We start from the raw sequence: 23,885 nt of genomic DNA on the forward strand, positions 1-23,885 counted from the left end.
CCATGAATTTAGTAGGTTGAGTCGAACCGGGTGGACCATAGGTTGGATATGGAACCCTAATCATGCCAGCAGGAGTTGGATAAGCTGGTGAAGAATCCCTCATTGGTGTCTGCTTAGGCCTATTAGCGAAAGGAACCGGTCCTCTTAGGCCATACCTCCTTGGTGCAACACTCTGAAATTGCAAATTCAATCAAATTATTCTCTAAAATCATAACATAATCAATCATATCTGTTTTTCAATTAATAGATTAATTGCCAAAACGATCCTTAAAAATTAAGAGTTATACCTGTCCAACATTTACAACAAATTTCCTGCAGTTTCTGCATCTCCAGAGTGAATACGAACACAGAATCTTGGTAAACAACTTGAAAGGCGTTACCTTTAATCACAGCCGAACACAGAAACGTCAAAAACTTCAGAATCGTCGGTGATGATGATTTTGGAGGGGTGAGAATGAAGAAAGTTTTAGCGGAAAGGTGAAATGTCAAGGATGTTTTTGATGTTTCTCACTGAAATGTGAAGAAGGAGGTATGGGTAATGCAGGGGCAAAATGGGAAAAGCAGAAAAAAATAAAGTGAAAACTGGACTTTTTCCAATTCAATCAAATTAGTCCTTGAACACGTGGCTTCCTTCTTGCCACGTGTACAAGACAACACAGCATGCATGCAGGGCGACATGTCCCCATGGCTAACGGAGCACTTGGACGGAGATACCTTTTTGATTAACGTCTGACAAATTCAGGGACTAAGTTGATATTTCGCATAATTGAGGGATGAATTTGGCCGACCCGTGAAAATTCAAGGACGAATTTGATGGTTCACTCAAATTTTCCTTAACCAAGTTGCTTGGGCTCCAGTGGCAAGGAGCTCATTCCAAGGACGTACCCGGGGAATACCGAGTTCGATTCCCAGGGGGAACAACACTTGGCCAGTGCGCATGCCTCTACGCACGAGCAGGATTGGTCGTTCACCATTGGTGGGTCGGAAATCGGTGCGAAAGCCGAAAAAAAAATCCTTAAACCCTCAAGTACTACTTTTAGTACTTTTTAAGAATTGCTTTTAAGTGCCTAAAATTCACTCCCAATCGTGTCGTAATTTCCAACCGGTTATTTTCGGTGAATTGAAAAAATGGAAGTCTCACATTTGATATAGTGGGGTATACCTCTCTAAAGGATGCATAAATATAATATATTTATATATTTTATTTGAAAATGTTAAATTAAATTATTAGAAAGTGCTTTTTCAATCCTTAAATTTGCTAAAATATTTTGGAATATAATCTAATATATTTCAAAACGCAGTGTGAAATATTTTGATATGCAATCTAATATATTTTGGCACTTGATCTAAAATATATTGGTACATAATATAATATATTTTTGCACTCAATATAATATATTTTGGTACTTAATTTGTGATATTTAGAACTGTTTTTTGGTAGTGGTCGGAGTTTGAACTCCGGACCTTGCATATATTATGCATTGTCCAAACCAACTGAGTTAAGCTCATGAGGACTATCCCTTCAAAAAAAAAAAGCTCATGAGGACTATGATATTTGGAACTAAATCTAATATATGAATTACTTGTATTTCAATCGAGACATAAAAAAAAATCACATATGTAATGTCGTTTAGAACAAATCATGCGACGAACCTGATCAATCATGTCTAAAGCACGATGTATTGTCCTCGTGAACTTAGCTCAGTTGGTATGGACAATGCATAAAATATGCAAGGTTTGGGGTTCAACCCCGGGCACCAAAAAAAAAAAAAACACGATATATTAGTATTGTCATCTATTGTCATTTATTTTATTTTTGAGAGGGATATCTTAGTATTGTCATCTATTTTATTAGGTTAAATATGTTTTTTTAGAGAAGGTTAAATATGTTAATTTTTGTTTTAGTCCCTCTAAAGTTTTCAATCACTACTTTTGATCTTTATTTCTTAGTCAATTTTTGTATTTTTTTAATGAAATTACGCAGAAAATTGTAAAAATTACTCAAAAAAAATTTGAATTTTTTAACAAAACATAAATTAAATATAAATTTTTAACCGCAAAAAATATAAAAATTCATATTTTGTTAAAAAAATATATTTTTGTGAGAGATTTTTATAATATTTAAATTTTTCAGCAAAATTTTATTTAAAAATATGAGTTTTACATACAAGTTTACTTCAAATGAGGTACCAAAGTGTCACTGTGAACTTAACTCAATTGGTAAAGACAGTGCATAATCAATGCAAGATCTGGGGTTCGAATATTGGACACCACAAAAAAAAATAAGGACCATAAGTGAAGATGAAATGAGGACTTAACTCAATTTATTACGTATGACTCACAAAAATGAAAGATAGAGTGTTTACATAATCCCTTTTTTCTAAAAATACTAAATATTAGAATGCTTATTTATTCTGATGCTAAATAGATAAAGCGCCATCTTATATGTTTTAAGTGAGGATGAGGATTATGCAAAAATGGATAGAGCCACGTGGCATAGCTGGAGAAAACTGACATGGCAATGAATGTGAAAATGAAAACGATGAGATGAGGTTCCAAAACGATGGGCCGTCAAAGGCACACAGCATACACACAACAAGTCTCCCAACAACAGGGTTTCATTTCTTCCTTCTCACATTCTTTTCCCCACCAAAATCCCCATTTTCAATTCAATTCATCATCATCACAACAAATATAATAATATCCAAAATTGAAAAACCATGACCATGTCCACCACTTTGTTACTAGAACCCTGTCCCTTCCATTTGAAATGGAACAACCAATTCTCTTTTCCTCGCACACACACCTTCATAACTTCAATATCAATACCCAACATAAAGTCACACAATAACACCATCAAATTCAAATGTCACTTAAGCCAAAATCATAAAACCCCCACCTCAATAACTTCTAATTCCAATTCCAATTCCAATTCAAAATCTCTATTAGAATCCCTCGCAACCACAATATGGAACACACTTCGAAAACCCGCGTTTGCCGCGATATTAATAGGAATTCTATTGATGTACAATCCAAACACGTCCTTAGCAGCATCTGGAGGTAGAATTGGAGGAAGATCATTCTCTTCTTCTTCGTCTTCCTCTTCATCGTCTAGGAGTTATTCGGTTCCATCACCGAGTCCAGGGTTTTCTTACTCTGCTCCTTATTACGGGCCTTCTCCGTTTAGCGGCGGGGTTTACTTTGGGCCTGCCGTTGGTGTTGGAGTTGGTGCTGGGTCAAGTTTATTTCTCATCTTAGCAGGTTTCGCTGCTTTTATTTTGGTTTCTGGTTTTCTTTCTGATCGTGATGAGGGTAGTGTTCTTACTGCTGCTGCTGGAAAAACCACCGTACTCAAGCTTCAGGTAATTTAGTTATTATTACTCCCTCTGTCGCAACATAACTGACTTAGTTGATCAATTTATGCAGATTAAGAAAAAAAATGTATGCATAGATGAAAGAGAGAATCATACTTTTAATGTAAAGAGTTTCCATCATAATCATAAATGTAATGCAAATAGTATTAATTAGATGATATAACTATTGAAAATGGAAGATAGTTGGTCATTTTCGGACAAATTATTTTTACAAAGGAATCAGTTATTTTGGAACGGAGGGAGTGGGACACTAATATTTTCTTTATTCCTTGCTTCTTGTATTTGCCATGCTTCATGTTTGCTTTTGCGTTTTGAAGTTTAACAAGTACACTTTTTCATGTTCTATTTTGTTTTTATACAAGCAAAATCAAGGCATTTCATTAATTAAAATTTGGGTTATACAGAACAGACGGAAACATGATAAAAAATAGCGTGAGGAGAATACGATAGGGATGCTTGCGCTAAACATGAGCACTACTATTTGTTGGTCGCCTGGAAAAAACAACCCTATAGGTGTTATGGCATATACCATTAGACTATGTTTACTTTTCAGTCAATATTGCATACAACGATGGCTTAAATTTCTGAACTAAAGGTTAATGCCCTAGGATTCTCTTTCTGAAGTGCTATATTATGTGACTTCCGCTTTTAGTGGGATTTACGTTGATCCTGCTTTAGGGTTCAGTGAGGATTAAGACTCCAGTTTCTTTCTCACCTCAGTTGGCTTCGTCACATTTATTTAGGCTTCTAAGTTTCTTCCAGGTTGGTGTGGATAATGTACTCGCTACCATTGAGAACCACCATGCATATGCTTCGCTTATGGTCAAGTTTTTCACATAAATAAACTATTCAAGACAACTATTTGCATTTGCATGTATAGTTAAGTGAAATGCTCAATCACGTGCTTTCAATAAGTTGTGTTGGTATTTTTGCTTAGCCGAAGTTAGGGGTGGAAATAGTCTAGGTTGGCCGGGATTTGGTAGACCTGAGTCTTGTAATAAGACCAATAAATAATTCATAAGTATATGTAGGCTAATATGCTTAAATCTTTTAAATAGGTCAATAAGTATATGATCTCAACACATTAAATAGTAACAACTAAATGTTATATTATTTACATTTACTTAAATAGGTTGTCCTGTTAATTCTGGAAGGATTTTGAATAACATAAAGTATGGTATGTTTTGCTAAATAGACTTTTTTAAAGGCTTATACTAGCTTTTCTAGTAAATACGTCTGGCTTAGCTTTTGTTTGAGGTAGACTTGGCCAAGGACCTTTACTGGATGCCTGACTTATTTCATCCTTACCTGAAATCATGTATTGTTACTTTTAATCTCATTAATGCATACATTGTTCATATAGATTTATGAATGAAAGGTTATTGGGTCCAAGATTTCTCAGCATCTTGTTAGCTACCACTGCACTACACATTACAGTCATTTCATTTTATTCACTATTTTGAATCTTTGGTGGAATTTCAAATTCTCAACGATAGTGTTGTTCTTGTAGGTTGGTTTGTTGGGGATGGGTCGCTCACTTCAAAGGGATCTCAATAGGATTGCAGAAGTTGCAGATACATCATCTCCAGAAGGTTTGAATTATATATTGACAGGTGAAGTTCCTAAACATGTGATTTTTGGTCACTTGTCTTTGGTTGTTTCTTTTTTCCTAACCACATGATAATACTTTAAGGTTTACTGAAAATGATTAGTGATTTTTTGTAACGAATATCGAGGCCTAACTCATCCGTACAAAACCGGCTTGTACGGTGAGGAGTGCCTCCTCTTTATAAACTCTTCTCAAGATTCCTATCTATCTGATGTGGGACTAAATCCCACCCGAGAGTTGGCCGCTAACACACCCCCTCACGCTTCAGCCCGGTCCAATGGGCCTGAAGCGTGGAGATGCAGGAAGCCCAACGACATGGACCCGATAGGCTCTGATACCATGTAACGAATATCGAGGCCTAACTCATCCGTACAAAACCGGCTTGTACGGTGAGGAGTGCCTCCTCTTTATAAACTCTTCTCAAGATTCCTATCTTTCCGATGTGGGACTAAATCCCACCCGAGAGTTGGCCGCTAACATTTTTCAGTATTTTGGTGTAATAATGACATAAAATTAGTGCTTTGTGATGTTGTGTAAACTATTGTGGTTTTTATTGTCAACGTGGTGCAGATGCATGTAGAAAATGATGAGGGTCAAATCTGTTGTTAAAGAAATATAGAAAATATTGAAAAGAAATATCTTCGTTAAATATTGAATTACTTATGAGTTGTATAAATTATAATGTAGTTGAAATAAGCGTGGCTGTACAAACTACTTTCTGAATCTAATTTGACCTTCTGTTGCAGAGACCTCATTAGCTTTGCTTCGGCATCCGGATTACTGTATCTCGGGGTACTCTTCTGTAAGTGACTTTAATGCTTTGTACCATTCGTATTGCTGGAATGATGACGTCTTGTGACGCATCATAAATGTTCTAGATTTTTGCTTCAGATAAAAGAAAAAGTATTGAAGTGGCTATATAAAATTCAGTGCTGCTATATTTTTTGTGCCTTTTTGGTTTTGAGAAAATTCAAGCTTAATGTTATAAGAGTAATTTTTTCTGTCATAAAAGATAATACTTCACTTTAATAGCTTAATGTTATTAGAGTAGTTTTTTCTGTCGTAAAAGATAATACTTCACTTTAATACTTAAAACTTCTATGTTTACTGTTTATAAAGTTAATTGTATCTAATATCTACTATACAACATTATTTATTTATTATAGTTCATCATTAGGGAATTTTTTTTCCAAGCTCATTTGCAATTTATATTATACTTACTTTATATTGTTGGCATAGAAATAAAGGAAACTGAGTTTATAGAAATTGGAAAGTTGAAAGCACATATTTTCCGACATTTTTGTAGGTGGACATAAAGCGGGGTATAGAAGAAGGAGAGAAACGTTTTAATCAACTTTCAATCGAAGAGCGAGGAAAATTTGATGAAGAGACGCTGGTCAACGTTAACAACATAAAGAGGCAAAGCACGAGAAGCCAGAGATCTAATGGGTTCAGCAATGAATACATAGTGGTATCATAACTATCTTGGTGTCTGTTTTCAACATGTTGTATTCCTTTATGCACTATAAACTTAAAACTTGAAAAAATAACTAAAAATAACTTAGGGATTAGAATGACATAAAAAATTCAGATATTAGTACAAGTTAATCTGCTCTAGGCAAGAAACTAGACATGCAATTAATCATTTTAGGCACCTCTTACCGGTTCAACATCCAGGTTTATATCCCTATTGACATCAATATCTAAAAAAGAATGTTTTTCTATCCAAAAGAAAAATAATCTATAAAAGATATGGATAATGTTTGGTCGATGATGTCTTGATGTAAGCATTATGCTTCCAGCCTAATGCATTCCACTGAGAATCAAACGGTTTTTTGGGTAGATTCCACCTTTCCACTAGCCACATTTTCACATGCCATTTAAGATCATTCATGCTAATGTTTTCAAAGATGATCCTTGTTGATATGTTGATATATGTAAACAATGATTGTTCCATCGAGGAAGACAAAGAAGTAACAAGAAAACAAAGAAAAGGGAACAAGGAAGGAAAGCAATATGAACCTTTCTCATCCGTGTTGCTCTTCAGAAAATTAGGATGCATTTGATTCATTAAAAAATGAAGGAATGAGTGACCCAAATATTTGTTTCGTGATTTATTATTTAAAATAGTGGTAGTACGAAATAAAGATGATGCATAGAAAAAAGTTGAATAATATATTACTCACTCAACTACGAAAGGACTTTTTGTTCCGCAACGCAACATTCAAAAATCAAAAAATAACCAACCATTTCTTTTTTCTCCTTGACAATCCTCTACCAAACAGAACAAAAAGTTGTTTCGTTACTCAATTACCTGAATTGTGTTTTTCTTTTTTCTAAACTTTGTTTTTCTTATATATCAGATAACAATCTTGGCTGCTGCTGAAGGAGAACATAAACTTCCTGGCATCAATGGAAGTGGAAACTTGAAGGAAGCTTTACAAAAACTTGGATCCATTCCTTCGAGCAAATTATTAGTAAGATCAATAATAGTTTGCAAGTCATTTTCAGATGTTCTCAGTACCTTTTTTTTACACAATTTTTCTATAATTGCAGGCAGTTGAGGTGTTATGGACCCCACAAAATGAAAATGATACTCTCTCGGAACGGGAGTTACTTGAAGATTACCCACTTTTGCGGCCTTTGTAAATTGTAATGGAATGCTTGTTTTCTGCTTCCAGTCTTCCACAGTTATTAGCTGAACTTGGGTTGTGATTGCGTAGTCGAGGATTATATACTAATGGTGATACTGAAACAATAACATTTAAACCATTGATACTATCCTGCTACTCAATCTGCAAAGGTTATACAGCTGCGGCGAATATCAGTGTGACATTGTGTGACTATAAAGGTTCGAAATCATTGTTCGTATTAGTTGTACATATTACCAATTAGGATCTCATCTAAAGAATATGTATCATGTTATAGACAATTATTTTATCGCCTTAATTTGACATAATTCTCCATTCTATTTAAAAATTTATCTGCCGTTGAATCTGGTGGATTTTTACAGTTTGTTTTTGCGCATTATCGGTATACATTATTTAAAAAAGCTTTTTTGAAGTACTGTAAGTTGCACTTGCAAGATAAAATAGAATATCAGTGTTTTACATTGTTTTGGTATGTGTTCATTGAAACCAATATCTAGCTGGTAGAATTAGTAGTTTGATTTCACTAGCAGACTTGAGTTAAATTTGCTAGGGGAGTATCGACTAACAGAAAGCGAACCTTGCAAGTTGCAAACATACTCTCTTTTGTGCTGGAAAACTTGAGACCCACTGAAAGTGTTCTTGAAAGTCATTTCAAATGTCTGCTGTAGTGGTTGAGTAAATCACACTAGGCACTAGCAATAATGATTTTATTCTTGTGTGGCAAAAATGTTGTATGCTGGAAGTAGAGAAGATGAAAATCGATAATCTAAAGGAGGGAGATAACAAATCAAAACTTATGATGTCATGTTGAAAGTAAAGAATAGGAGATTAGGAGTTATAAAGTTTGTTTGATGGTTAGTGTGGGAGAGTAAAAGAATGAAGTGATTGGGGGAGAGATAGTTAAAATTTTCAATGCAATGATTAAATATCGATTGGAAGAAAGAATTACCTAGAGTTGACTACCTTAAAATTCTAAGGAAAGAATTTGCACCAATGGAAGAAAAAAAATACTTAAAATAGAATGAAGTAATTGTAATGGTAGATCGTTTCGGCGTCTCCGTTTTCGTACGGTTCTACTAAAGCCACCCTAACCCGTTTTTGAACAAATTGACCGGGAAGCCTGTTCTTGTGAAACTAAAATGGGAAATGGGGTACAAAAGTTATCTTGTTTCACTTGATTCTTGTATGAACTTGCTGCTGGCTAACACTAAAGGTCTGTTTGATAGTCAAGATATGAAGATAGGATATTTATCCAGCTTCATATCCTATCATGTCTCTATACTATCCTGACCATTAAATGAACCCATATTGAGAGAAATTTTATTGGGAATTTAGAATATACTTAGACTAATTTATCAATTATTTGTTATCTTTTTTACTATTAAATAGAACCGACGTGTGCCTTTGAATAAAGCTAAGTGTTTATATTATTTATAAATGGTCTTTTAACTTTAAGCATGAAAGTTTCCCTCATTTCCTGTTCCACTTAAACATCATCCTCTCAGCCTATGCGGGTTTCCTAATAAGCTCCAGGGCAAAAAAAAAAATCTAAAATATCAATGGAGGAAGGTCAGCTTGAATAATGTCTAGAAGGTGGTAGACAGAATGATTGATAATACTACGTAGTAATTAGGTATTTGTAGCACGTCTAGTTTTGCAAGCATAATCCATAAAGTACGCATAGAAATTGAATACAATACCCTCTCCTCTCACTGTCTTTTATGGGGTCCAATGAATTGATTACCTTTGAAAACAACATACACATTCATTCATTCATCCATGATTGAGAAGGAATAATGCAATGGGAAAGCAAAAAAGTTCTCAAAGACTATCTCATTGGCCAATGACCAGTCATAACTGACATACGTGAATGAACCATTGAACCAAACTAAAAAAAATAAGATGATTCATTGCTTTGTCATTTGTCAAAGATCCTTCAGCCACTTAGTTTATACTTATAAAAAATCTAACACTTTTCTACCTATAAAGTGTAAACACTAGAATTTTAACAAATGAATATGAATACAATGCATCGAACCAGTGGAAAAAATACAATCAAACAACTGGACTAAAGAATAAAATCTTATCCATGGACTGAAATTACATGTCTAGTTTTACTGTATCTTTCTCATCTATTTAAAAAATACCACATCATAATCATTTTTTAAAAATAAATAGGCTTAATTGCATTTTTGGCCCCCAATCTTTTCAAAAGTTGCGATTTTAGCCCCTTAACTAATTAAAATACAAAATAGCCCCCTATGTATTGGATCTTTGGCAGTTTTGGCCCCCAAGGCCACTTTTGACTTAGTCTTCGCTGACGTTTCACCCACATCTCTTAAGTGATGTGCCACGTGTCGACCATTGTGGGTGCCACGTCAGCGAAGACTAAGTCAAAAGTGGCATTGGGGGTCAAAACTGACAAAGATCCAATACATAGGGGGTTGTTTTGTATTTTAATTAATTAGGGACCAAAATTGTAACTTTTGGAAAGATAGGAGGCTAAAAGTGCAATTAAGCCAAATAAATAAATAAATATTCTGTTTTAAAGCTTTAATTGAAGAGTGTCACATGGATGCAGAGTGTCACTTTCCAACTTATGCTCACAAAATTAGTGTTTTGATTGTGAGATCGATTCCTAACAAAAGTGATTAGCTATTAAGTATTAACATACACATCTGTGAAAAATTATAGAAACAACTTATGAACTGTTCATAAATTATTTTGAACTTAATTTCATAAACTTTTTAAGATAACTTTTAAAAACAGTTATATACATGAGCACTTGCATGGATAAACATTATCCTGTAAATGTTTAATTAATTTTTTTATCCGTATTGCACCGTAGCACTTGAATATGGTCGTTGTTTTGAAAGAATCGCCAAAAGATATAATTGACTATAATAAAGAGACAGACACACATATTATATGGTTGAATTGAATCTCCATGTGCATCAACTTGACCCAATTGCCACTTGCTACAATTATTGTAGTGTTCTTAATTGGATTTTTGGTAACAAACAAACATGCAACTCCACAATCTACACACGACACGTTTTTTCATTACCTGTTATTCCAAATTAGTCTGGAAAATATTTTGCCAAATTTGCATAGAATTGCCTCATCATTATTATACACCATCATAGTACAAGCCTAATTCAAGATCCACAAAAAAGAATCTGATTTTTATCTAAATATAAACTGTACCATATATTCATACTCTTAAGAAAATGATTTGGTTTCCTTGCAGGGAGAAATTTAAGTTCCTAGAAGAAAAAAAAATCAAAAACAAAAGGTGGCATGCTGAATTTATATACACTCTAAGGGTGATATGTTTTGTATATACATATACATGATCTACAAAAGAATTCAATAAGTGCATCACATTGTATTGTATATATATATTATACATCCACAGCATCAACAGGAAGGGAAATAGTCCTGTGTAGAGTGTCTGGAAGAAACAACCTTGTGTAAAAACTCTTTGCAGTAGCCATATCTTCTTCCTTAGAACATATCACACCGCAATTTTGGACCCTTCGGGTGTCAAGATTGGGATGGCTCTTCTGTTCTCGAGAATTGTAACTGGAATCACAATCCTTGTAATTATGGAAATGAATCCCATTATCGAATCCGTTCACTGTTTCGGTTTCTGGTGGTGTTTTGTGCTCAATATGTGGAGATTTAGCTTCTACACCCAACTGTTTATCCTTAAGTTCCCACAATTCCATTTGATATTTTGCTTTCAGCCATCTCAACTCATGTTGGATCTCTTTCTCGTAATCATTCTCAACTCCACAATATAGCGAACCAATAGTAGATAAATAATGGTTTCCTGATAAATCTTTCAAGGAGTTTCCTGCGTTGGGTGCGAAACTGTTTTCCCGAATACCCTCTCTTTTATCTTCAATCAGAAATGATTTATCTAATAGTTCATATTGTTCGTCAGAATGGCTTCGAGTAGACTCTACAGGACTCAGTTCACGGCTTTCGTGCTGATTCCATGATTCCTGATACTGCAAGAAATCTGATTTGCTTGATATGTTAGGTGCATCCTCGCTAACATGGATGTCGTCATAGTCCTCCGATTGGAATGTAATCTCCTCGAACCGGCCGTGCATTGAAGCACATCCGTGCATGCAGCATTGAAGAAGGTGCAAGTTTTTTGCACTTTGATTACGTAAAAGAGAATCTGTATCTGTAGTATGATTAGACACACAATTGTCACAGAAACTTTGATTTGAATAGTTGATGGTTTCATCAATTCCTGGTCCTGGCCTCCATTCAGGTACCAAAGAAGCAATTTCTCCATCTATCATATGGGCTATACTGGTAACATCCTGATCTGTAATGTCGAGTTCCGCAACCATTTCAGTCGCTACGCTTAATGCTGTGTCCAACTCTATGTCAAATGGGAAATAAATGTTTCGGATATGATCTGTGACATGAATAAGTCAAATTGTCAAGCTTAAATTCCATCTTAACATATACACAAATCATGAGAATAAAATAGCAAAATAATAGAGTTGCTGTTCCAACCTTCTTTGTCTGCAATTCTTAGTCTCAAAAAGATACCACCGTCGTCTTTCCTCTTGCCTTTGATGCTTATGTCAACATCTTTGGAGGGTTCATCGTCATGGCACTCAAAAAGTTCAATTCCATGTTCAATCTCGGTTGGCTGAGAATACCAATCTACTTCATACCCAAAACCATTGGAGTATTCAGTACTTATGTTACTATAGCTGCGGTCAATTGAAAAGAATGACTGACTAACGAGAGGACCCAAGTCACCAAACTCTCCAACATCTACCGACCCCAAATCATATTCGTCATCATCAATTCGAAGAAAAGGATCATCTAGAAGCTCCCTTGCAGACAGCCTTAGAGACGCAGTTGCAAGACATTTCTCAACGAACTCTCGCACTTCTGGATCCTTCACTTTATACAAAGCATCTGGTTTTTTCCCCTATAGATGTAAAATGTCAATGATATTTTGCCCCTCCAGAAAGAAACAATGCTTTAAATGGAAAGAGAAAGAAATTATTCTTACAGAAGAAACTTTCTTGTAGATCTGTGCTGGATGGCTGCATTCACTATAAGGATACTCAAATGTGACCATTTCTAATACGCACATACCAAAGGAATATATGTCAACTAATTCATTATATTCCTCTTCATATACTTCTGGTGCCATGAATTCGGGTGTTCCTGCGGATATGTAAATAGAACAGATATAAAACTCTAACTAAAATTATCGACCCTAGTTCAAATCAATCCTCTGACTATAACCAGTAACATGAACGACATGTTATTGCCAAATCATTTTCAAAAAGTGTCAAACCATTAACTAAGTCGACTAGTTGCAATTGATGTTAAAGTATGCCAGAATTTTTCTTGTTTGGCTAAACAACTTAAATGAGAGCTTATAGAATAAATATTTATCATGCAAGTACTTATGCATAAGTAATTTCTATAACAAAATGTAAAGTCCAACTGTTTTCATAACCTATCCTAGAGAGCTTATGGAAAATAAGGTGAAAACAGTTAATAATGGACACATCACAAGCTGTTTTCATAAGCTCTTTCAAAGAGTCTCGCACGTGCTTATGCCAATAAATAAGCTCAAATAAGCAAATCTAAACAAGCTCATATTATACATTCTAACATGAAAAAAAACATACCTACACAATGAGCAGCATGTGATTTCCGGAGAATTGCTGCCAAACCAAGATCCCCAATCTTCACTTCCCCTTGATTTCCATTAATGAAAATATTATCACATTTAAGATCTCTATGGATCACAGGTGGGTCGTGGCTATGAAGATAATGAAGTCCTTGCAGGATCTGTCTACACCAATGCTTCACTGCTCTAATATTAACCCTCTTGTGCTTTAGCCTATACCTATTTCATCAATTAAATCAAGTTAAATAATATCCAACACAAGATCTCAAAAGCACAAAAAAAAATAAAAAAAAAATAACGAATCTTATCATCATGATATAGTTAAAAATCAAGAGAACTCACTGTCTAAGAGTACCAGAAGTAAACAATTCAGTGACAAAGTTGATATTCCTATTTGCAGTATCAACCCAAGAAGTATAAAATTTCATAATGTTTTTGTGCTTCAACGTCTTGAGGAGATGAATTTCGCAGTAAAGCCTCTCGAGATCTTCGGGGTTTTGTAGGAAATCATATAGTTTGATTTGATTCCAAGCAACTTCAATCCCTTGATACTCATCAAATGCTCTATATCTGCATCAATTCAAACCCAAAAATCAAAATCAAAACCTTCAAATGTTTATTTCTACAAACTTAGAAAAACAAAACAAAAAACAATCTTTCAGGAAAAATAAAAATGGGTATGATGCAAAATTGAAGAAAAAAGATGGGTTTGTATTCATACACTGTTTTGGAAGCTCCTTTGCCAAGAATTTCATGGTACTGTAACAAACAAAACATGATTAAACAAAGTGAAAAACATGGTAAAATGGAAAAAAGACAAAACATGATTAATAACATACTCTGCCATATCTACCGGTTGGATCAACTTCAACAAAATCAGAGTCATCTGTTTCAAGCTGTGTCACACAATTCATGTTGTTGAACAAGAGAAGAAGAAGAAGAAGAAATTATCTGTTTCTCCGTCGTGTATGAAATGTAAAATAAAATATTTATATATGGACTTCAACCATTCAAAGAGAGATATAAAGTATAATAAAATATTGCGAAATTATTGACGACAGCCAGAGCATGAGAGAGGGAGAAAAAGATATTAAAAAATATTATTTTTTGGATTTTCTTCAAAAAAATAATAAAGATTATTTATTGGTTTGTTTAAATAAATTTTGCTGAATTAAATAAATATAGTAATTTCCTACGAGACATTGACTAAGTTTTATTTTTTTTTCTTCAAGAGATGTAATATTGTTGTATTTCAAGAACTACATGTAAATCTAATAAAAAAAAATGATATTTGTACTGTTATTTTGTAATAAATTTTGTAGCAACTTTTTCCTTCCATTATATTTTTACTTTTTAGTTTGGTTTTGTTTAAATAATTATTTTGTTTGAATTAAATAACTATAGTAATTTCCTACTAGACATTGACAAAGTTTTTTTTTTCTTTTTCTTTAAGAGATGTTTTTTTTCTTCTTTTTCTTTAAGAAATGTAATATTGTTGTGTCCTCGTGAACATAATTCAGATGACAGGGATATGCATTGTTATATGCAGGGGCCGGGGTTCGAACCCCAGACATCCCACTTATTCATTTTAAAAAAAGATGAATTCTAATCACTAGGCTACTTGACAAAAACAAAAGATGTAATATTGTTGTATTTTCATAATTACATGTAAATTTAGAGAGAAATGATATCTGTACATTTATTTCATAACAAATTTTGTGACAATTTTATCTCTTATACTCTCATTATATTTCTACTTTTTATCACTATTGTTTTGGTTTTTGTATCAATACATACTTTTCTTTATAAATCAATGGTTGTCCCGTAAGTTGTCATACAAATGGTTGTTAAAATAACACAACTCTTAAAGATATGTGCTGTTTGAACAATAATTTGTATGACAATTTATGAGACGACCATGAATTTATAAAAAAATAAAAATAAATTATTGACATGTAAATCAAAACAATAGAGAAAATAGGTAAAAACATAATGTGAGTGTGAAAGAGAAAGTTATCACAAAGCTGTCATAAAATGGTTATACAAATATAAGTTATCTATCAATAACAATATATATATAAAGGAAATACATGATTTTATTATGCTGGATTTTTTCATTATTCCAGTTATCCTCTTAAACAAATTTGCTTTTAAGGTTGATACATTATTGGTGTTTTTGAAAAAGATAAAAAAATTATTATATTGTTGGTAAAATATTAATATAATTTGTTAGTATTTAAAAGTCACAAACACCATTAATTTTTTTTTTTTGCTAACAAGTATCCTAAGGACAATTGTTACGGATTTTAAAATAGAAATAATTGGTAAATTTTATGTTGAGAAAATTACTTTTGTAAGTTTTAATGTGTTGAATGCATTCATCCTAAGATAAAATTTCTTCTTTATGTTTTTTACATGTGCTCCAAAGATACATATTAACATTTTTTCTCTAATATTAACTTTAATCAAAATAAAATTTCATAAAAAAATATTTCTTTTTAATTTACGTGGGTTAGCGCAATATAAAAAAAAAAACATAAATGCTAATAATTAGATAGAAGGACCGTCGATCTTTGTCAATTGAAAAGGAAAAAAAATAAAATTAAAGTCCTATGATGACATATTGAGACATGCTAACATGAGCAGGTGAGTCATCAAAGACTAGCAAGGATCATGCCTCTTCATACTATTGTTGTCACAAGTAAAGCAAATACCTAGGAAGCAGCACAACTCTCTGCATCACTATCACCGATCAAAACTCATAAGGCAAGCAAGTATTTGTTTTTTGAAAATGCTAACAAATGCTATGAGTACATCGTTCGAAGAAGAAGGTTAATAAATGTCTTTACTCTTTATAATATATATTGATTTAAGTATTAAAATAAGTAAGTTTACATAAAATAGTAATGTGATTATTGTTTAAGATAAAAATAAAAACTTATATTTAAAGATAAAATTTCTATTAAGAGATTCATTCATCAATGCTTTTAAAGCACTTGTTATCAAAACTCTTACTTAAAAATCAAAAGAAATAACTTTTATAAAAAAGTTTATGCAATTATGACTATAATAAGTGTTTTACTTGTACTTTTAAGATAATTTTTTTATGTATTTTTTGAATAATGTTCTTAATCACTTGTTAACGTGACCATTTATTCGTTTACAACTAGGCATTACTGTAATACACTTAGAATTATATTATGTCTTTTTAAAATATTTTCTTTTAAATTTTTTAACAATTGTTTTAAAGACATAACTAAGACTCGTATAACAAATACACGAGATAATGGCTCCATATGTTTACTAGTTATCTAGAAATGTAAATTGGGCATGTGTCCCTGTTTGGAGGTTAGGGTGCATTGATTGCCAATTACAGCACACGTCCACATATAAGTGGGCTCGTATGCACTTCTCAACCAAACTTCTCTGCATTGCTATGTCGATAATAATCGATGATGAACCAATAGTGTACAATAAATATATGGATTTCAATGGATGACTTGCATTTAGATTTATTATTAAATAAATATTTTATAACTGATAGATAGATAGATAGTCAAGTCATTTAAATACGTAATCTGTATTTAATCCCGAACTACACACACGTTTGAAAAGACATGTATTGAAAAAAAGACAAAATAGTTAAAATATCAGTCTTTGAACTCTACTTGTGCTATACACTGAGTTTTTTAATAAATTGAAACTAATAACTAGGTTGATTACTTATAATATTTTTATTAAAACAGTTACCATATATATTTATACTTTAAAAACTAAAATTTTACACATAATATGTACGCACGCGTTCTATATGTTGCCCGACAATGTGTTTATAAGCGGGAGTAATCCTCACTTCACAAATTCGATTTTACAATCTTATGTCAAATCTAAGTATGATTTCAAAGATCTACCCTTAGTGATAAAATGCATGATGATTGCTTTAATAAGTGTATGAAAGATGTCTGTCCCTCTTTACATATTCGTCCTTGTTTATGAATCCTCCCACTTATATATACCGCATAAATTCAACTCTTCCATCTAATGTAAGATTTTAACTCACACTTAACATATCACAGCAAAACCATATGTAAATATGATGAACATGATCCGGTGTTTTAAACTCCCATTCATTGCCCAACACTTGACTAGAGTTAAAAGCCACCACTTTTGGTCCGAACGCCATCGTTTTGGTTTTAAATATTTCAAGTTTGGTATCATCGTAATATTATATTTTCATGAGGAAGCAAGTAAAGTTATGGTCAATGAATTCGTGCAAATTTGCAACATGCTACTAGTATATGATTTAATTATAAAGTTGAAGAAAAAGAAGATGCAAATATTTATACAAAGCTTTACAAGTCAGGCAGACCCACCAGAGATGGCCTAAAAGGACAGTGATGATGAACCACATGCATGCATGTTTATGTTTATCTATAATAGCAAAACTTTAGGGTACTCATCATGTAATGTAATAGTGCTGCATCATCATCAACCACAATCACAAAGGCATGCATTAAAAACAATGTCTACTTCTTCCCCTGCCGTGCACGCTGTACGTACGTCTTAATTGTTTTTATTTCTCCAGTCTAAAAAGCAAACTCACCATTTTAAGTTTGGTTCATGCTTAATTGTCTGTGCCCAATTGTCAATGCCCGTGGGGGACCTTATTAAATTATTTAGGGTGGACGCTTATGGACTACGGTGGCCAGCTAGCAAAGCAACGGTAAAAGAATGTATATATTTGTAAATTGACGATGAGATTGACAAAATTACAATGACTTATGTGTAAGTTTAGCTAAAACTACACTTAGATAAAAAGTATAGTTAATTGTTGATCTTATATAAAGTACGAACATTGTTGATCTTAGAGTTTTATAGTTGGTTGGCATGCCCGCTTGCCAGGGCCGTCTTTGTAAAATATGAGGCTCGGCTCTCTTAAAAAAATTGGCCAACAATTTTTTTTGTAAAATAGAGAGAAAAAAAATTAGTGTAATGCTGAAAAATAAAAATAATACAAATAATAAAATGTGAACAATTGCCATCACTAGGAATCGAACCAAAGTTAACAAGCATAACACTCATGTGTTTTACCACTCAACCAAGCCTTCACTAATGTTAAATTCACAATGCTACAAGTTGGAGAGGCCCAAGCCTTCATTAATAATTTTTTAGCATTATATATTAAAAAAAAAAAAAAAATTAGGCCCCAAAATTGGAGAGGCCCAGCTCTATAGAGTTGTTTGCACCTCCCTATAGACGACCCTGCCGCTTGCTTGTTTGGGGGAGTGAGTATCAAATATTGTATAAAAAAGAATGAGTGAATATTTTTTGTTCCTATGTGCCATCTCTCTAGACCCACCAAAGTAATGTTAAGAACCTAATTTTGGTTTTAGCATAGAAGACTCTAATAGTCTAATTCCTAATTTAGGTCAGAACTCATTCATATTTAACTTTAAAAAAATATAATATATACCTATATAAGATGAATACTATTTTTTTTATCTATATAATAAATAAAGATAATTTGTTTTGGTATAGGATTTTTTCTTTTAAGTATATCGATTGGGTCATTTTATCACCGTCCCATGGAAAATTGAAGTCAACACTTTGATGTTACAATATTAAACTTTTATCATTAAATTAACACCTCAAGTGTTTTAAATTATACAGTTTATTTAAACTGTTTTTTAAAGGATTGTAATTGTAATTTTATTTTTTTCAATATTATTTAAATTGTTAATTAAAAGAATAAGTTATATCTCATTACAATATAAACAATCTAAAATAGAAAAAATGTCGAACATTGTAAAGAAAATTTATTTTGATCTTATTTACCGAAATTAATTGATAATATATATGTAAAAAAATTACAATCAATTATGATAAAATAGATACACAAGTAAGCACAATAAAAAATAAGAAGCATCTCACAAACGTAATTTAAATGATTGGAATTGATTTAAGTTGAAGCACCTTTCTTAACTTCAGCGTTTGAGAGAAATCGATTCTATGACAAATCAATATGCTTTATATACACACTCATTTTAATTAAAATCAATGTTAATCGAAAGAGATCATTTTTACATTGATGTATCCAAACACATATAAATTTACTTTTAACGGTGGTCTATACTCTGGTTTCCTTTTTAAATAATTAAGATAATCATCATTTAGCAAGATAAGATGTGGATTTTCTCCCCGTGGATATATCTTTTTGACTAGATAGTCGTTTTTTTTTTTTTTTTTTGAGAAGGGATTACATAGTGGCTTGATTTTTTTTTTTGGGTGAATCACATAGTGGCTTGATTCCACGTCATAAAAAGCTCCCTTTTTGTTATATATATGGATTTAATCGATTCAAAGCCTTCAAAGGAAGTACTGCCATTAACAGTGTGTGTATCATGGCTGCGAAGAAAGTTATTTAGCCTGTTAATTTTAAAAGCAATATTCTGATTAAGAAAAAATATATTTTCTTCCAATTAGTTGAGTCCTTACACTTAAGTGAGGTGTGTGGATACCATATAGAAGCTTCCAAAGGGGAGGAAAAACAAAATGGACACACGGCTATTTTCATGTATGCATTTGAATTGCAAAAAAAAAATTAAAATTAAAATTCTTACTATATTTCTATTCATTAATAAGCTTTGTAGGTTTGGACAGGTAACAATAAATAAGATTGGGAATTTTCACGTGAACTCAATCTCTATGAACCAAAAATAATTATAAATTAATAAATTTGAATCCTAAGAATTTTTTTCAATCAATTATAACATGGTGGTTTATTGATAGATTCAATTCAGTCAACATACAATTTGCAGAACATGGTGAATTAGAGAAGATGAAAGAGTTTATGAGAATTGATGCAATAAGGTTAGGTATACATGTGACTTTTCAATCTCAACCATCTATTTTTGATCTAATAGTTGATGATCATTCTCGTCATTTTCATATAAGTTAGTCATTCTCATAGTATACATCATCCTCTAGAGATAGATATAGATATAGATAGACTAACAACATTGTTTGCTATGAATATTGCTATCAACTTGGTTGACAAGACATACATTTTTTAATAAATACAAATAAAAACCAAGTTAAAATTCCTAATAGACTAACAACATGTAAAACAACAAATACAATAAAATATAAATTAAAAGGGTGTGTTTTTTTTTTTTTTAGAGAAATATAAAAGGGTGTTGTTCGCATCTTCATATGGAGAAAATATTTGTTCATGGTCCATTTCCTGCAATAAAACAAATAGGGGTTTTGTCAGTCCTATTTATGGTCATTATGTGTATAAAAAAAGTAAGACACAATATATTACGATCATTATGATAAGAATAAATCTCAATCATTGGATCAAAGTGTATGGTTGAGATTTATTCTTATCATAATGGCTATAATATATTGTGCCTTACTTTTTTTATACACATAATGACCATAAATAGAACTGACAAAACTCTTATTTGTTTTAGCAGAAAATGGACCATGAACAAATATTTTCTCCATATGAAGATGCGAACAACACCCTTTTATATTTCTCTCAAAAAAAAAAAAAACACCCTTTTATATTTTATTGTATGTGTTGTTTTACTTGTTGTTAGTCTATTAGGAATTTTAACTTGGTTTTTATTTGTATTTATTAAAAAATGTATGTTTTGTCAACCAAGTTAATAGCAATATCCATAGCAAACGATGTTGCTAGTCTATCTATATCTATATCTACCTCTAGAGGATGATGTATACTATGAGAACGACTAACTTATATGAAAATGACGAGAATGATCATCAACTATTAGATCAAAAATAGATGGTTGAGATTGAAAAGTCACATGTATACCTAACCTTATTACATCAATTCTCATAAACTCTTTCATCTTCTCGAATTCACCATGTTCTGCAAAATTGTATGTTGACTGAATTGAATCTATCAATAAACCACCATGTTATAATTGATTGAAAAAAAATTCTTAGGATTCAAATTTATTAATTTATAATTATTTTTGGTTCATAGAGATTGAGTTCACATGAAAATTCCCAATCTTATTTATTGTTACCTGTCCAAACCTACAAAGCTTATTAATGAATAGAAATATAGTAAGAATTCTATGTTTTTGGTTGAACAAATCTACAGAGGTTATTAATTAATCTTAGGTAATCTGAAAGATTCGTTTTGCTTTTTTAATCTGCAATTCGTAAGAATTCTTGTGTTTTTCTTTTCTTTTAGAAATCGTAATAATTCTCTGAGATTGCAATGTTTTCATGATAGATCAATTAGGTGGAACCTGCTTGAGAGAGACTTCGACGTTGATCATGATGATGGTGGATTAGAGAAGATGAAAGATCCACGTATTGATTAAGTGTGGGGAGAAGAAGATGAAAAGGGAAATGAGTTTATGAGAATTGATGTAATAATAAGGTGAATATATATGTGAATTTTTAATCTCAATCATTTATTTTTGATCTAGTGGTTGATGATCATTCTCATATAAGATAGTCATCATCATCATCATCATCATATATATATATATATATATATATATATATATATATATATATATGTGTGTGTGTGTGTGTGTGTGTGGGTGCGCACGTGCGTGTGTGTGTGTGGGGTGGGAGGGAGCGGGAGATGCATGTCGCGGGTACGTGTGTTTTCTATATACTTCCTACACTACTCATCATTCTTATATAAAGTAGTCATTCTCATAATATACATTATATATATATATATATATATATATATATATATATATATATATATATATATCGTAATTGTTTTAATAAAAATATTACTTTCGATATAAGTAATGAAACAATCATTTAATCATTTAGTACGACTTCACGTGTGATTTCTAATAATCTATAACAACATATAAATGGAAAACATAATTTTTTTGGGAGAAAATTTTCATTATTACAGTGATACTGTTAAACAAATTTGCTTTTAATAATGTTATATAGTCAGAGATGCTTTTGCTTCAGCCACAAACTTTGGAGCTTGTGGAGATGACGAAATAACAAAGTCTGGAGTAGAGAACCAAATGAAGTTGTTCAGCTAGCGCACAAATGATGTTCGAGGTGCACAACAAGTGCAGCAGCCGAATCCAGTTTGGCAGCCACCAGTGGAAGACTATGTTAAATGTAATGTGGATGCAACTTTGTTTGGTGATCAAAGGTGCAAGTTGAGCTAGATTCTAAGCTAGTGGCTGATAGCATAGTTGATAGGCCGAATAATCAGTTGGAATTTGATAATATTATGTCTCGTTGTAGATCATTTTTGTGTCATTTTTCAAACTTATAAAGAAATTGTGTCGCCCATAGCTAGCCTAGCAAGAGTGTCAAAATTTTACGATTTCAGCCGTTACGGGTGTTGCGATATAAATTGCGGTTGTCTTGGTGTGAATTAATCAAAACATTGCACAAGTCTTAAATAATGATAATAACTTAAATAACTTAAACTAGAGAAAGATTTGAAGTTCTAAACTAGATAAGGAGATAACTTATGTAATCTATGATCAAATATGTACTAAAAATATGCTTTTCATCTAATCTCAATTGAAAAAATATCCGGATTCTATGTCTATTGTCATGAACGGCAATTTTTTGCGGTCGTATCGGTGTTTCGTCGTGATTTTTGTCCACTTTATAAAAACGGTAACGTCCGCTACCTATACTTTTTGTGGTGGCCTTTTTCTCGGTAACGGACCGTTTTTTAAAATCTTGCCTAGTACTACCAAGAGCTCATTCAGACACATAATTTATTAAACAAATAGTCATTCAAAGAAGAAAGGTATAATACTTATAAATTATAATAAATAAAATGATATGTATATATGGATAAATCCATTGTGAATGCTCTAATAGAAGGGGTCCATGAGATGCTCTTTTAAAATGAAAACAAAGTGAGTCTGTTTCTTTCATGCTCCTGAAGACCCGCACTTTGAAAAGAAAAAGCTCATAATGTAGTATATCTTGATATATATATATATGCACATTGTAGTAACTAAAAATCTAAAGTTCAACATTCTTGGGTGTCACTGTATCTGTCAGATACTACGTACACTAAAGAATGTTTGTTGATTTCAAAGCAATCCCATATGATATTACTGACATCATCACTATGCTTTTTTCAAAGCACCTAGGTCTCATAACTATGAATCTTCTCCTTTTTTAAAGAGTTTATGGAAATTTCATATGATGGATAGGATAGGTAATCAATTTTGGATGTTGGTTCTCACTCAATCTACATCACATGCATCATTATTTTAATTCTTTGAACTGTGTGCACTATTAAAATTACTGTTAAGAGTAAAGTTCTCATAACGTGCATGTTTTTGGTCTTTGCAACGACTACTTTTGCCTATAAGTAGCTATTATTTCTATGTCAAGTTCAGCAAATTGTTCTTCCATTTACAGACAAGTCTAATGTCTAAGTTTGCACCTAACCATTACTTAAATCAGTTAAATGTCTATTTGCAAACCAAATTCTAAGTTGAAACCTTCTATTTTTTTCACATGAAGATATTTGTAAATTTGTAATTCATGCAGAAAAAGAGAAGACTCCAACG

The 23,885-nt window shown here is 32.2% G+C and overlaps 2 protein-coding genes across 2 annotated transcripts; one reads left to right on the forward strand and one right to left on the reverse strand.

Annotated features, from left to right (window-relative positions):
* The first annotated feature begins 2,571 nt into the window (after positions 1-2,571).
* Positions 2,572-7,996, forward strand: LOC11431324 (uncharacterized). Its single transcript, XM_003626352.4, has 6 exons — positions 2,572-3,362; positions 4,885-4,987; positions 5,730-5,785; positions 6,290-6,454; positions 7,347-7,460; positions 7,540-7,996. The coding sequence occupies exons 1-6, from the start codon at positions 2,721-2,723 to the stop codon at positions 7,630-7,632; spliced, it is 1,173 nt and encodes a 390-aa protein (XP_003626400.1). The 5' UTR covers positions 2,572-2,720; the 3' UTR covers positions 7,633-7,996.
* A 2,920-nt stretch (positions 7,997-10,916) lies between these two features.
* LOC11425669 (probable serine/threonine-protein kinase WNK9) lies at positions 10,917-14,320 on the reverse strand. Its single transcript, XM_003626354.4, has 7 exons — positions 14,157-14,320; positions 14,039-14,076; positions 13,660-13,887; positions 13,316-13,536; positions 12,685-12,842; positions 12,174-12,600; positions 10,917-12,072 (listed from the first exon to the last, which is right to left on the reverse strand). The coding sequence occupies exons 1-7, from the start codon at positions 14,229-14,231 to the stop codon at positions 11,039-11,041; spliced, it is 2,181 nt and encodes a 726-aa protein (XP_003626402.1). The 5' UTR covers positions 14,232-14,320; the 3' UTR covers positions 10,917-11,038.
* Between the last annotated feature and the right edge of the window lie 9,565 nt (positions 14,321-23,885).

The sequence above is a fragment of the Medicago truncatula genome, chromosome 7 (assembly GCF_003473485.1).
Source record: "Medicago truncatula cultivar Jemalong A17 chromosome 7, MtrunA17r5.0-ANR, whole genome shotgun sequence".
NCBI classification, from domain to species: domain Eukaryota; kingdom Viridiplantae; phylum Streptophyta; class Magnoliopsida; order Fabales; family Fabaceae; genus Medicago; species Medicago truncatula.